General features: G+C 42.7%; 1 protein-coding gene across 2 annotated transcripts in view; it reads right to left on the reverse strand.

Moving 5' to 3' along the window:
* LOC120933279 (vascular cell adhesion protein 1-like) overlaps positions 1-14,424 on the reverse strand; it is a 57,205-nt gene that overhangs the window by 5,872 nt on the left and 36,909 nt on the right. For both annotated transcript variants that reach the window (XM_040346404.1, XM_040346405.1), the window contains exons 3-4: positions 12,207-12,521; positions 3,948-4,220 (exon numbers count right to left, since the gene is read on the reverse strand). In XM_040346404.1, the coding sequence (XP_040202338.1) occupies positions 3,948-4,220; positions 12,207-12,521 (588 nt within the window). The remainder of the gene's footprint in view (positions 1-3,947; positions 4,221-12,206; positions 12,522-14,424) is intronic.

Raw genomic sequence — 14,424 nt, forward strand, 5'->3', positions numbered from 1 at the left:
GCATCTCGGGAGCGAGTAAAAGAGGGTGGCTATGTTGTTAAATACAGCTGCCCTCTAACAGGAAGTTCACAGCAGCTTTAAAAAAAATGGAATTAGGAGTTTTGGAAGAGATTTAGAGCAATAGAATGCAATTTTAAAGTTATGAATACATACTTGAATCTAATTGTTTTCTTTTTAAACCAGTTTAGTTTCCCTTTAAGAACAAATGGGAGGAAAATTTTGCAAGACATTTCTGACGGAATAGGTGCTTTCAAAAAGCGTTTGGTGTACATTATTGCAACACAACCCTACCACATTCAACCAAACCATGCAACTGTTTTTCAAATGTAAAAGAATATCTTCATGGAAAAACTGCATTCAATGAAGAAGATAAAGTGTAGCCCCTAACTTCCCATTTGCTTCCTTTGGTCTGTTAAATAAAGCATTAAAAGTGTTTTGTTATATCTGTTTGATAAGTGCACAAAAACACTCATTGATCCTGTCAGAAATTATTTGGGCTCTCTCATATACACACTACCTCTGGTACACTGAAATTCCAAGCACTACAGAACACTTCCCCCCTATGTAGTAGAAATGAGGACAGGGGGGTGGTATGTGCAATCCAAATCGCCAATTAACACCCTAGGGTGATAACTAGAGATGGGCCAAACACCCCCAGGTTAGGTTTGTGCCAGAGCCAAAATGGAATAATCAAAAATGTGCCCATTTTAAAGGCATATATGCAAGTTATTGGACATATACAAAGGGTATAAGGGTCTGGGTGCTGCCCTGGGGGACATGTATCAATGCAAAAAAGTTTTTAAAAACAATCGTTTTTAAATGAGCAGTGGTTTAACGATGCCCAAAATAAAACAATAAAAATTAAACTATAAAAATGAATAATCAGTGACATCGGCATCATGGGCGTGATAGCTGCTACTAATCAAGGACTAATTCATTTTGACAAATGTCAGCCGGTCCACAGAGTCTGTGGACAGGCGCGCTTTTTTATCTGTCACAAAACCTCCAGCAGCACTAAATGCCTGTTCGGAAAGCATGCTGGATGCAGGGCAGCCTAGCAGCTCAATTGCATACTGGGCAAGTGGAGGACAGAGTAGAGTGTTAAAGGTAGAGAAGAGTTGATAGGGACTAGATCATAATGTGTTAATGAGTGTGATAAAATTATCTCCTGGCTCCTGATGGTGGTGCATTCAGATGATGAAACGTGTAGAGAAAACTTCCAGTGACATCACTGCTGCTTCAGTGGAACGTATACTGGAAAGCATAGTTGTAGTTTCACTTTTGGTTTTTGAGCTTTATGATTTTACACTTTCCTATTTTCTGTCGATGGTCCCGCTGTACTATTTCTGCTGCCACCAAGAATCTTAAACGTTTTTACCATATTGATGGGGGACCTAGTGCTCAGGCCATAAAGAAGTGTTGACCACGTTGGTGGGGGATCCCATGCATGGTACATCAGCATAGAAAGCTTGACTTCTTTATTATATTAAGCCGCCACCATCTGGTGAGTGTGGTGGAGGGGCACTGAGGAGTAAAGACACATGCACTTTTTCTGTTTGAATTCGGAGCACAAGTGATTTGGATTCCTTTTATGATTTATAATAATAACACAATATTTATTGTTGGCATTTTCACGCATTGATATTGTGAAATCTCTTCCTTAGAAAAAGACTGGATTTATTAGCAATTAAAGTCTAACAGAGATTCTTCTCAATGTCATATTAAAAAGGTTTTTGATAGAATTAAATTTAAATATCCTAATATTTTACAGGTTTCCTTATTGAATAAGGCTTGGAACCAAAGCTTGGGACCAAGTTCAACGTGCAGAACCCCATACCTTTCTATGTTTACTGCTCAAAATGTATACTTCCTTTACTTTAAACAATTGTGATTAGTATTTTCTTATGAAATAAGCTCATCAGTCCTTGACATTAAGAACAAGTACTGTATGAAAAAGTTAAAAATAGTCACAGAGCAAAATTTTAGCCAATGAAGGGTTAAGTGTGGATCATCCAGGACATCTGTTAAATGTATGAGAAAAGTCCCGTAAAGTTCTCAAGGAAGTGCAAATGACCGTTATCTCTTCATATTCATGATTCTCTGTTGCAAGGTTTGGATAATTTTATCTCTTTCAATACGGGAAGGAGAACATTTGTGGCCCAAGAATGTTCACGGAATTGTGTTACAAGAAAAAAAAAAACTCAAAAAATACATAAAGTACATTTCCACCAAAGCTGCCTTGCCTCTTTTGAGTGTGATATCCATAAAAAAATTGGGGGGAAATAGAGTCTGCCATTGCTTATCTCTCACTCTGAAAATGCAGAAGACCTGGCCAGTATACTAATCTAATGGCTTCAATACTCTTAAGCCCTGTACACACGATCAGTTCGTCGGACCGATGGACGGTTTTCATCAGACGATTCGATCGTGTGTGGGCCCCATAGTTTTTTTATCCATCGGTGAAAAAAAATAAAATTTAAATTTTACTTATGGTTAAAAAAACGATAGAAAAAAACGATTGTCTGTGGGGAAATCCATCGGTCAAAAATCCTTGCATGCTCAGAATCAAGTTGACACATGCTCGGAAGCATTGAACTTAATTTTTCTCAGCACGTCGTAGTGTTTTACGTCACCGTGTTGGACACGATCGGATTTTTAACCGATGGTGTGTAGGCAAGACTGATGAAAGTCAGCTTCATCAGATATCCAATGAAAAAATCCATCGGATTAGATTCCATCAGATATCCGATCGTGTGTACAGGGCTTTAGACACTGGGCTAGAACAAGAGTCCCTTTGCAAGTGATAGTGAGAGGGTGCTGAGGCTTCTCTCTATAGTGTACATCACCCTAAAGGTTTTGACAGGTACCCTCTCCCACTTCTGGTCAGGTCGTCACTACAATCAACCGGAAGTTCTCCCAGCTCCTCCCTCCCACAATCTTCTGGGACACGTTACAGGTCCCAGAGGGCTGCAGGACCATTCACAAAGCACAACACAGCTTGTGCATGCACAGCTGGCTGTCCACAGTAAACATGCCAGGGCCCCGGTTTTTATTTTTTGCACTATAAACAAAAAAAGACTGACAATTGTGCAAAAAAAAAATTATATATTTTTTACTTTATGCTATAATACATATCCAAAAAAATAAGACAAATATAGAAAAAAACACATTTTTATTCATCAGTTTAGGCCAATATGTATTCTGCTACATATTTTTGGTAAAAAAAAAGCAATAAGCGTATCTTGATTGGATTGCACAAAAGTTATAGCGTCTACAAACTATAGGATAGATTGATGGAAATGGCGGTGATCTGTGATTTAGCAGGACTGCGACATTGAGGTGGACAAATCTGACCCAAGTGACACTTTTTGGTTTCCAGTGACATTATAAAAAAATGCACTGATCAATGTATAAATGACACTGGCAGGGAAGGGGTTACCACTACAGGGCGATCAAGGGGTCAACTGTGTTCCCTGGGTGTATCCTAACTGTGTGGGGGATGGGCTTACTGGGACAACACTGAGATCGCTGTTCCTGAGCACTAGAAACAGCAGATGTCTGAGTTGTCCACTGTCAGAACGGGGATCCGCCTTGTTTATCAATTCCAATAGAGACCCCATTCCCTATTTTGATAAAATCACCACTCCTAATCCCCCCCCCCCATTTAATAGTGTAAGCTGGCAGCTGTTGAGTGCTCTCAATTTGTCTCCTTGACTCCCAGGGCGGGCAGCGCCCCTCTAAAGTTGGCGCCAGGGGCCCGCCCTAGTTTTGGCCCTGTCATTAGGTATGTACATTTTTTGTGGAACCAGTAATTATGAAGTGGCTGCCTTGTGCTACCATTGTGCATTTGACTATAATAGCTATGACAATGTTATAAAAAGATTTCATCCAACCCCGTCTTCCCCCCCATCATATTATCGGTGAAAGAATTAAGACTACTTGCTTACCTCCAGGGTTTTTTATAACGTCTAAGAATTTCTCCTCACGAACTCTTCCATGTTTGTTCTTGGCCATACACAGGTATTTACCGTTGTAAGCAACAGTGACTTTGGCTATATTAATAATACTTTTATCCTCCGAGTAAGTCACATGAGCATCGGTAGGAAGCTCCCAAGAGTACTCAGGTTCAGGTAATCCCTCAGAATGGCAAGTCAGTGTTACGGAGTCACCTTCTTTGGCAGTTGTAGGTTTTATTGAGATAGTTGGCAACTGTGGCCTTGCTGAGGAAGAAGATATCAGAAAGTAAGTTTCGCACACAGAGTTTTATTAAAGAAAAAATTCTTATGAAATAGAAAAACAGATACATAGAGTGACAGCAAAAGAATGTAGTCCACAAAATCAAAACAGAAAAAATATTGCGCATACCAAAATAAACTAAATTGTGTAACAGCTGCGTCTCAAAGATGTCATACAACATCAAACAAACATAAAGAAAAAAGCGCGACTAATTTTTTTCTTTAAGTCCACAAAATCAGCCTTAAATTAAAAAAAAAAAAACGATTTTGTATTAATTTTTTATATTTTTTTTTATTTTTTAGGTGATGTTTGCAGTTTTGGAACAACCTATACTTTCCGTTGCGAACCCACACATTTGAGTCAAAGTTCATTCGATTTTTGGGACTAGGGCCAGTAATTCTTAGCATAGGCATGTTTTCACTGACAACCCAAGAATCCTAAAATTCCAAAACTGTCCCTAACTTCTAAAATGAATCTAAACAGTACCCTTTACAATTACCCTTAGCCCATCTAGACACTTAATCTAACTTCTAACGTGAGCCTGTAACACTTACCCCCACCCAACACTTCATTTCATTCATACACTACACTCAGAGACACTGTCACGTTATTCATTCAGGGCAAAATGACAGTGTTTACCCCTATAGTGACTTGAAAAAAGATTCATACCGTTTGAAATTTTCCACATTTGTGATGTTACAACCAAAAACGTAACCGTATTTATCGGCGTATATCGCGCACTTTTTTGCCCTGAAAATTTTCAGGGCAAAATCGTGGGTGCGCGATATACGCCGATACCCGCTTTCCCGCGCCGAGTTTTGAATACTGCGCCGACATATACCGAGCGCAGTACACTCGGGTATATTTGGCCAGTCTCGGCTTCTTCCGCGGTCACGTCCTGGACGTACAGGACGTGAGCGCGACAGTTGCCGAGCCTGCCCGAGTGTACTGCGCTCGGTATATGCTGGCGCAGTATTCAAAACTCGGCGCGGGAAACGAGCGGGGAGGACGCGAGGGCGCCGCGAGGACGCCGCAGAAGGACGCCGGACCCGCCGAAGAAGACACCGGACCCGCCGAAGAAGACACCGGACCCGCCGAAGAGGACACCGGACCCGCCGAAGAGGACACACTGGACCCGCCGCAGAAGGACACCGAAGCCGCAGAAGGACACCCGAAGCCGCAGAAGGACGCCGGACCCGACGAGGCCGCCGATGGACGCCGCGCAAGACACCAAAACTGTAAGTACAAAAATAACTTTTTTCCACAGGTATGGGGGTCACTTTAGGGGTGCGCGGTATACGCGGGAGCGCGTTATACCGCGATAAATACGGTAAATGTATTTTATGCTGGTTTTATGTGATAGACCAACACAAAGGGGCACATAATTGTGAAGTGGAAGGAAAATGATAAATTGTTTTCAACATTTTTTAAATATTGGAAAAGTTTGGCGTGCATTTACATTCTGCCCCCCTGAGTCAATATTTTGTAGAACCCCCTTTCACTGCAATTACAGCTGCAAGTCTTTTTGGGGATGTCTCTACCAGCTTGGGACTTCTTATGGCTTTCTTTCAACAATGACTTTCTTCTTGCTACTCTTCTATAAAGGCCAGATTTGTGGAGTGCACCACAAATAGTTGTCCTGTAGACAGATTCTCCCACCTGAGCTGTGGATCTCTACAGCTCCTCCAGAGTTACCATGGGCCTCTTGGCTGCTTCTCTGATGAATGCTCTCCTTGCCCGGCCTGTCAGTTTAGGTGGACGGCCGTGTCTTGGTAGGTTTACCGTTGTGCCATACTCTTTCCAATTTCGAATGATGGATTGAACAGTGCTCCATGAGATGTTCAAAGCTTGGGATTTTTTTTATAACCCAACTCTGCTTAAACTTCTGCACAACTTTACCCCTGATCTGTCTGGTGTGTTCCTTGGCCTTCATGGTGCTGTTTGTTCACTAAGTTTCTCTAACAAACCTTGCAGGGCTTTACAGAACAGCTGTATTTATACTTAGATTACGTTTTTGGTTGTAACATGACAAAATGTGGAAAATTTCAAGGGGTATGAATACTTTTTCAAGGCACTGTAGGTCACCCCCAGGCATGTACAGCACACTGACCCAGCCAATCTTCCTTGTCACCTTCCTACTTTGTCAAAACTCACACGGAAGCAGTGCTCCCAGGTATGGTGGAGCATGTGGGCTTCCCTATGCTACATAATTTGGGCCAGACCTGATTCAGGCCCAAACAATATAACTTGGGAGGTGCTATGATATCATCCTTGTGTCTAAGCTCTAACACCAATCAACACAGGGACATAGATGAGAGATTCTGCATGGGTGAGTAAGTATACATGTCTGGGGGAGTGGGCTATGTGCAGACATTCTCACATTGGTCTGAATGGGCAAAGTGACAGTGTCTCTTTACCCTATCCACTTACCACTCACTCATACACACTAGTAGTTTTTTTCAGCAGGGCTGAGTAAAAAAGCTCAGGAGGAACTGCTGTACTAACTATCCAACGTTAGTACATGGCTCTTCCCTTCTATTGTGTTCTGACAGGGGGGACGGCCCCCCCGCCAGAACACTCCAGAACACTCCAGTCAGCTGATCGGCAGACCTTTTTTGATCATGCCCCTTTGACAGAAGCCAGCCAAAATGCCAGCTTCTGTTCGGCCAACTTCAGTAGAAACGGGCCGAATGTTAGCCAGTTTCTATTGAACCAACCGACATTCAACCCGTCCTTTGCATATCTTTAAATTAATATTATATCTGACCTACCTGTTACCCCCAATCTTTGGATGGCCACCATAGACGTAACATCACTGTATACGATCATACCCCATGCCCTGGGTTTTGAGGCAGTTAAAATGTACCTGGATAGGGATTCTGGCTTACAATCTAAGCAGGTAGACTTCATTATGTCCCTGCTGAGGTTCGCGGCGGATTCAAACTATTTTTGGTTTGAGAACTGTTTCTTTAAACAAAACACAGGGGTGGCGATGGGAGCCAAATATGCTCCGAGTTTGGCAAATCTGTTCATGGCCAAGTGGGAGGAGGATGTCATCCACCTCGAGGAGGTCCCCCAGATTGTTATCTGGGCGAGGTATATTGATGACATCCTCCTCCTATGGGCTGGTGAGCAGGGTGACCTGATTGAATTTATCGGGAAGCTTAATGCCAACGACAGGGGCATACGTTTGAAATTTGAAGCCAGCCAGACTATGGTTCATTACCTTGATCTAAACATTCAAGTGAAGGAAGGCAAACTGGTTACTTCAACCTATTTTAAGAGTACTGATAGGAATGCCTTCATACCTGTAGACAGCTGTCATCATGAACCATGGCTTAAGGGAGTTCCCAAAAGCCAATATCTTAGGGTGAGGCGTAATTGCTCTGACCTTGGGGAGTTCCATGTCCAGGCCAAGATCCTGACTGAGAGGTTTTTGGAGAAGGGGTATTGTTCCAAATCCCTACAGACAGTTCTCCATCAGGTTGCTTCACTAGATAGAAACGATTTGCTGTGTGATAGGGAGGTGGGAAGGGGGGACACCTTCCCTGAGGGGGTCCCTTTCATCACCTCCTACTCTATCCAGCATAGGGCTATCAAGCACCTTGTGAACAAGCATTGGCACATTGCCATGAATGACCCTCAACTTAAAGAAATATTACCCCCTAAACCTAGGGTGATTTTTCGGGGGGTTCCGTCCCCGAGGAACAAAATCTCCAATAATGTTATTGACCCTCCCTTGAGGGGCTCAGGTTTCATGTTTGATCAATTAAAGGGGTACTATAGATGTGGCCGGTGCCGTGTCTGTACGTTAAATTCCAATAGACAGAGATGTGTTAGATCCTTTACCTCCACGGCAACGGGGAAGGAGTTTAAGATCAAACCGTGTGTGACATGTGCCTCTGTAGGCGTGGTCTATTTAGTTCAATGCTCATGCGGTCTCCAGTACGTGGGCCGCACTAAGCGGGCATTTCAAATACGTGTTAATGAGCATATCACGAATATATTGTCCGGGTTTAGGCACCATTCCGTTTCAAATCATTATAGACTCAAACATAGTAAAGATCCCTCCAACACTCTGTTTTTAGGGATTGATAAATATCAACCCCATTGGAGAGGAGGAAACCTGGTACGTGAAATCTCACAGATGGAAATGGGATGGATATTTCGCCTTAAAACCTATACACCTTTTGGCCTGAACATAGAAACAGATGTTAATGCTTTTATCAACAATGCCTGATGTAAGCCTAATGTGATCGGCGGTATGAGGGTGGGTGTTAAAACATTGTTTCTAATGTGGTTTGGCACAGTCTAGGATCTCAGAAAAAGCCCTGCCAGCATATCTGGATTTTTCACTTTTTTATAGAGATATTTACACGTTAGGGTTTTTTTATTTTAAGTCCTTTTTGGGGACTGTAATATTGGACATATTATATGTCCAGTCACCGAATAATTTAAAAAAAATAAATATAGATTTTTTCAATAAAGGGCTTTTTCCCTTTTTTCACGTAAATTAATGTTTATCACATTAATTAATTATTTATATATGTTCACGCGTATAAGTTGCACTGTGAAATGAAGTGTGAGGGAATCAATTTACCTATATAGCCTCACATTAAGAGGTTGTTTTCATAAATGTTTTTCAATATGGTTTTGAGTAATACACTAAGAAGTCACAGGATTGAGGGTAATATATAATTTTTCTCTAACCTAATTGGAATAATATCCACATTAGGGAGTTTTTTACTATTAATCTTTATAATTTATATTTAATTTTTATAATTTATATTTAATTTTTCCAGACAACTGGATCTATATAACACGGGCCTCTAACAACTCCATAAGAGGGTTAATGGGGTCCGTTTAAACATCTGGGGCTGTCAGACCTCTGTCTAGGTTTGAGATGGAGCTATTCCATTTATGCCCGATATGGTCACTAGGTGGGGATGATGAGCGCGCGTGGACTATTGGTAGAGAATGTCAGGTGCCAGACATATCTCTCTCCCGGTGGTCTTTTCGCCGTGATCTCCCTCTCTTAGTCACTGATACATTTGTGATATAGTGCTGTCCCGCTATGGAGGCGGGAGCATATAGGTTACAATTGGGATTAAGTTCAATGCCATCCTTGAGGGACCTCACTGTTTTTACGTTTTTTCCGTGAGGGCAGGGTTACCACATCAAAGATGGCGGACCTGGACTCATTACCAGCCGTTCACAATAGGCGGCTGGTCTATTTATAGAAGGTGATTACTGCATGACCCTACCCCCATTTGACAACGTCCTATAGTGACGAAACGCGTCAGGGAGGATCACGCAGTGACGTCACCACGCAAGGAGTAGGGCTCCTGTTATGCCGGCCGGCAACTTTGTCAGATCATTTTAATCGCTCATATTGTGAGTACCTTTTATCTTTTTAAATAAAAGTTACTGTCTCAGTGTTACGCTATGTGCACTTTTCTCTTCATTCATACATTCTAAACGGGGGAGTTGGAAACCTAGGACTTAGGGGACGGAGGACTTCACACTGCAAGGAGCCAAGGACCTAGGCTGGGTTATAGCCATCTGCCTGTCATTGCTCTCTTCTGGTAAGCAGCCATTCTGGCTGGTGGAGGGTCACCGTACGGTTAGGTTCACTGGGTGGTGTGGACTGCATGCAATTAACCAGTTCCAGGGCATTACGCAGAGGGGAGGAAGGACCCCCTACCACAAGGAGAAGGGCTGGGTCATAGCCAAACGCCTTAACCATTCAACTTCTGGTAAGCGGCCACTGTTATTGGTGATGGGTCACGTATGCACACTTATGGATAGCTGTCACTAGGTGGTGTGGACCTTAGACACTATTGTTGGGATCTGTCCCAGTATCACGCTATGTGCGCTCTCTGTTTTATTTTTATATAAATACGGTGGAGCTGAGGATAACGGATTCAGAGGACGGAGGACTTCCTGGTGCAAACCTCAGGGACAAAAGGCCTAGGCTGGGTTATAGCCACCTGCCCTAACCGCTTGCCTTCTGGTAAGCGGCTTTCTTTGTCATATTTTCCGGGTTATTCTGAGTAGAGTGTTTTTGGGGTTGCGGATTGGAGGAGCCATCATAGCTCGGAACGATCCGGACTTTCTTACCAATTCCTTTCATTACGGACACAATACACCCTCATAGATTGTGTATATTTATGGACTGGTAGCTGGGGCGCGGCTTTTTCTTTGTTTTTATATCTTTAAATGTAGTTCCAGTGTTGCTTATACACCTCTAAACTTCTATTTTAGCACAATCTGTCAGCTAAAACAGTCTACCAATGAAATTACACAGTGTCAAGATGCCAGCCCTTAAAACAACTGATCTAATGCCAGCATTTTCTTTCTGATTACACAGAACAGTCCTCTATCCCTGGAAATATAATGATTTATCTTATTAGCAATAGTGTTTGAGCTAAAGTCTGCTAAAAGCTTGTCAAACTCTTTACTTTAACAGTTTGTATATTAATGTTCTTCTGCATAATCCCTTGTGTAGCTTTGCGCTTTTCTTGCTGTGGGTCTAGGCCAGTGATGGCGAACCCTGCCATCCCAGAAGATTTGGAACTACATTTCCCATGATGCTCATGCACTCTGCAGTGTAGGTGAGCATCATGGGAAACGTAGTTCCAAAACATCTGGGGTGCCAAGGTTCACCATCACTAGTCTAGAATGATAACCGCAAATAAATCACTGTGGTTCCCGATCATGTGGTTACGATGTTGGTCATGTCATTGACTGATGCCACTGCATTTTTCTGAGTGTGTACTCGATTTGCACCTAGGAAGAAATGCCTTTCTTAACCACTTCCTGCCCGCCAATGACAAATTGACGTCGGCAAAGTGGTTGTAGAATCCTGAGTGGACGTCATATGACGTCCTCAGGATTTTGAGCCGCTGCGCGCCCCCGGGGGCGCGCATCGCGGCGATCGTTGTTGCAGGGTATCAGTCTGACACCCCGCAACACCGATCAAGGTAAAGAGTCTCTCACGGAGACTCTTTACCACGTGATCAGCCGTGTCCAATCACGGCTGATCACGATGTAAACAGGAAAAGCCGGTAATCAGCTTTTCCTCACTCGCGTCTGTCAGACGCGAGTAGAGGAGAGCCGATCGGCTGCTAATGTGACAGGGGGGTTTGTGCTGATCGATTATCAGCACAGCCCCCCGAGGATTCCCACTGGACCACCAGGGATGACCACTGGACCACCAGGGATGCCCACTAGACCACCAGGGATGCAAAAAAAAAAAAAAAGGTATGCCACCCTAGACCACCAGGGATGAGAAGGACAAAAAAAATGGATGCCAATCAGTGCCGTAATGGATGCCAATCAGTGCCCACAATACAAATAGCGCGGCTATACCGTCACCGCGGCTCCACGCCTCAATGTGAAAGAGGTCTAAATGATCAAAAACAATATGTGTGCTTATTCCTTGTGACTGGAAGCATTGTTTCGATGTTATCTCTCAGCATCATGTAAGTAATTTACAGAGGGTATACCACTGCCTGAGATCCTATTAAAAATTCAAACATCGCCTTCCAAAACCATCAAAAGCAAAACACTAATATCTGTATATGATGACCCCTACGCATGATCCTTCGCATGACCAATTATATGATTAATCCACTGCTGCACTGACTTCATCAGGGAGTCTTAAATTAAATTAAGAGAGCATTATGCATTGTTATGGAACATTCTTCAAAATTACGGAGAGCTCTGCAAATTTAGGGGTCCTTTCTTTTGAAGGATTAGCACGACTCTGGATACAAGCGCCTTGAGGCGATTCGGTTCACATTTGTCAGCGCTATACAAGTTACTCACTCACTCACTTTGCAAATTTAAGGAGCATTCTGCAAAGTGCTCTATAGCACTCCAGGGATAACTCACCCTGAGCCATCATAAACAGCTTTAGTTTTACTTCTGGGGTATGGTATGCAATGAACCTGAATAGCACGACTCACCAAATGTTTTCACGTTGATTTTCTTAGACTGTACCATGTAATCCCCAACTGTCCCAAGCTCTAAGGCCGCCTGACAGTAGAAGTCTTGAAGGTTGTCCCTTCGACTGGGTTCAAAGTAAAATGACTCAGACAGAGTCTGTTTGCCTGTCACGGTGTCTTCTGCAAATGTTAGTGTACGGATCACGGTCCCTTCTCTTATCACAGAAATCTTGAGATTGGCCAAAGGTGCCACGTCAAACACAGTGCAGGTGACTTCATGTCGTTGTCCTTCCTCCAGCTCTTCTTCCAGGTCAATTGTCACTTTACTTGGAAGCGCTAAAAAATTAAATAGAATAAAGTTATTCATTTACCTGGGAATTTACAGGTTTTGACTGTAAATCTCAAAACTCAAAATCAGCTCATTTGCTGTTATGTCAAACATAGTTACATAGTAGGTAAGGTTAAATAAAGACAATAGTCCATCTAGTTCAACCTATGTAGGTGTGCGTGTGTCAGTGTCGATAATCATTTCCTATATCCCTGTATGTTGTGTTCTTGAGAATGCATGTCCAAGAGTCTTTTAAAAATATCAATACTTCCCACTGACACCACCAATTCCTTATCGCCCCGGAAGAATTGACCACTTTTTGCGATTCGGCAATTGCTTTAACTGACAATTGCCCGGTCGTTAGACGTGGTACTCAAACAAAATGTACGTCCTTTTTTCCCCACAAATAGAACTTTCTTTTGGTGGTATTTGATAACCTCTGCGGTTTTTATTTTGTGCACTAAACAAAAAAAGAGCGACAATTTTGAAAAAAAAAAACAATATTTTTTTACTTTTTGCTATAAAAATTTCCCCCAAAAGTATATATAAATGTATTTTTTCCCACAGTTTAGGCCGATATGTATTCTTCTACATATTTTTGCAATAAGCGTATATTGATTGGTTTGCGCAAAAGTTATACCGTCTTCAAAATATGGCATTTTTTTATATTTTTTCTTATTAGTAATGGCGGTGATCTGCAATTCTTATTGTGAGTGCGACATTATGGCTGACACATCGGACACTTTTAACGCTATTTTAGGACCATTGTCATTTATAGAGCGATCAGTGCTAAAAAAATGCACCGATTATTGTGTAAATGACACTGGCAGTGAAGGGGTTAACCAGTAGGGGGCACTTAAGGGGTTAAGTGTGTCCTAGGGAGTGATTCTAACTGTGTGAAGGCTGGGCTACGAGTGACACAACACTGATCACTGCTCCCGATGACAGGGAGCAGTAGATCAGTGTCCTGTCACTAGGCAGAACAAGGAGGTGCCTTGTTTACAAAGGCATTCCCCCCCTTCTGCCATTCCGTGACACGATCGCGCTGTGTGGCCTGTATCCTCTTACACTCCCTGAGACTGAATCATTTTTTTCCCTACACTAGGATCACCATTGAGGTATTTGTAAATAGCTATCATATCTCCTCTCAGGCGCCTTTTCTCCAGCGAGAATAATTTTAGTGCTTGTAGTCAATCCTCACTCACTCACTTTGCAAATTTAAGGAGCATTCTGCAAAGTTGTGGAGTGTTCTGCAGAATTATGGAGCGCTCTGTAAATTCATGGAGCCCTCTACAATTTCATGAAATGCTCGGCAGCTTTACAGAATGCTCTATAGCAGAGGTCTCCAAACTTTTCAAACAAAGGGCCACTTTATTGTCCTTCAGACTTTAGGAGGGCCGGATTGTGGCCAGCAGGGACAGGAAATGTGACACGATCGCGCTGTGTGGCCTGTATCCTCTTACACTCCCTGAGACTGAATAATTTTTTTCCCTACACTAGGATCACCATTGAGGTATTTGTAAATAGCTATCATATCTCCTCTCAGGCGCCTTTTCTCCAGCGAGAATAATTTTAGTGCTTGTAGTCAATCCTCGTAATTAAGGTCCTCCAGTCCCCTTATTAATTTAGTTGCCCTTCTTTGGACTCTCTCCAGCTCCAGCACATCCCTTCTGAGGACTGGTGACCAGAACTGGGGGGAATACTCCAGATGACCAGAGGCAGGATTATAGTTTTATCCCCGGAGTATATCCCCTTTTTTATGCATGCTAATATTCTTTCCCGACTTTGCTAGCTGCAGCTTAACATTGCATGCTATTGCTCAGCCTGTCTTCTACTAGGACCCCCAAATCTTTTTTTCATCCTTGATTCCCCCAAAGGTTCTCTCCCTATTGAGTAGCTTGCGTTTATGTT

This window comes from Rana temporaria, chromosome 3 (assembly GCF_905171775.1).
Source record: "Rana temporaria chromosome 3, aRanTem1.1, whole genome shotgun sequence".
NCBI lineage: Eukaryota > Metazoa > Chordata > Amphibia > Anura > Ranidae > Rana > Rana temporaria.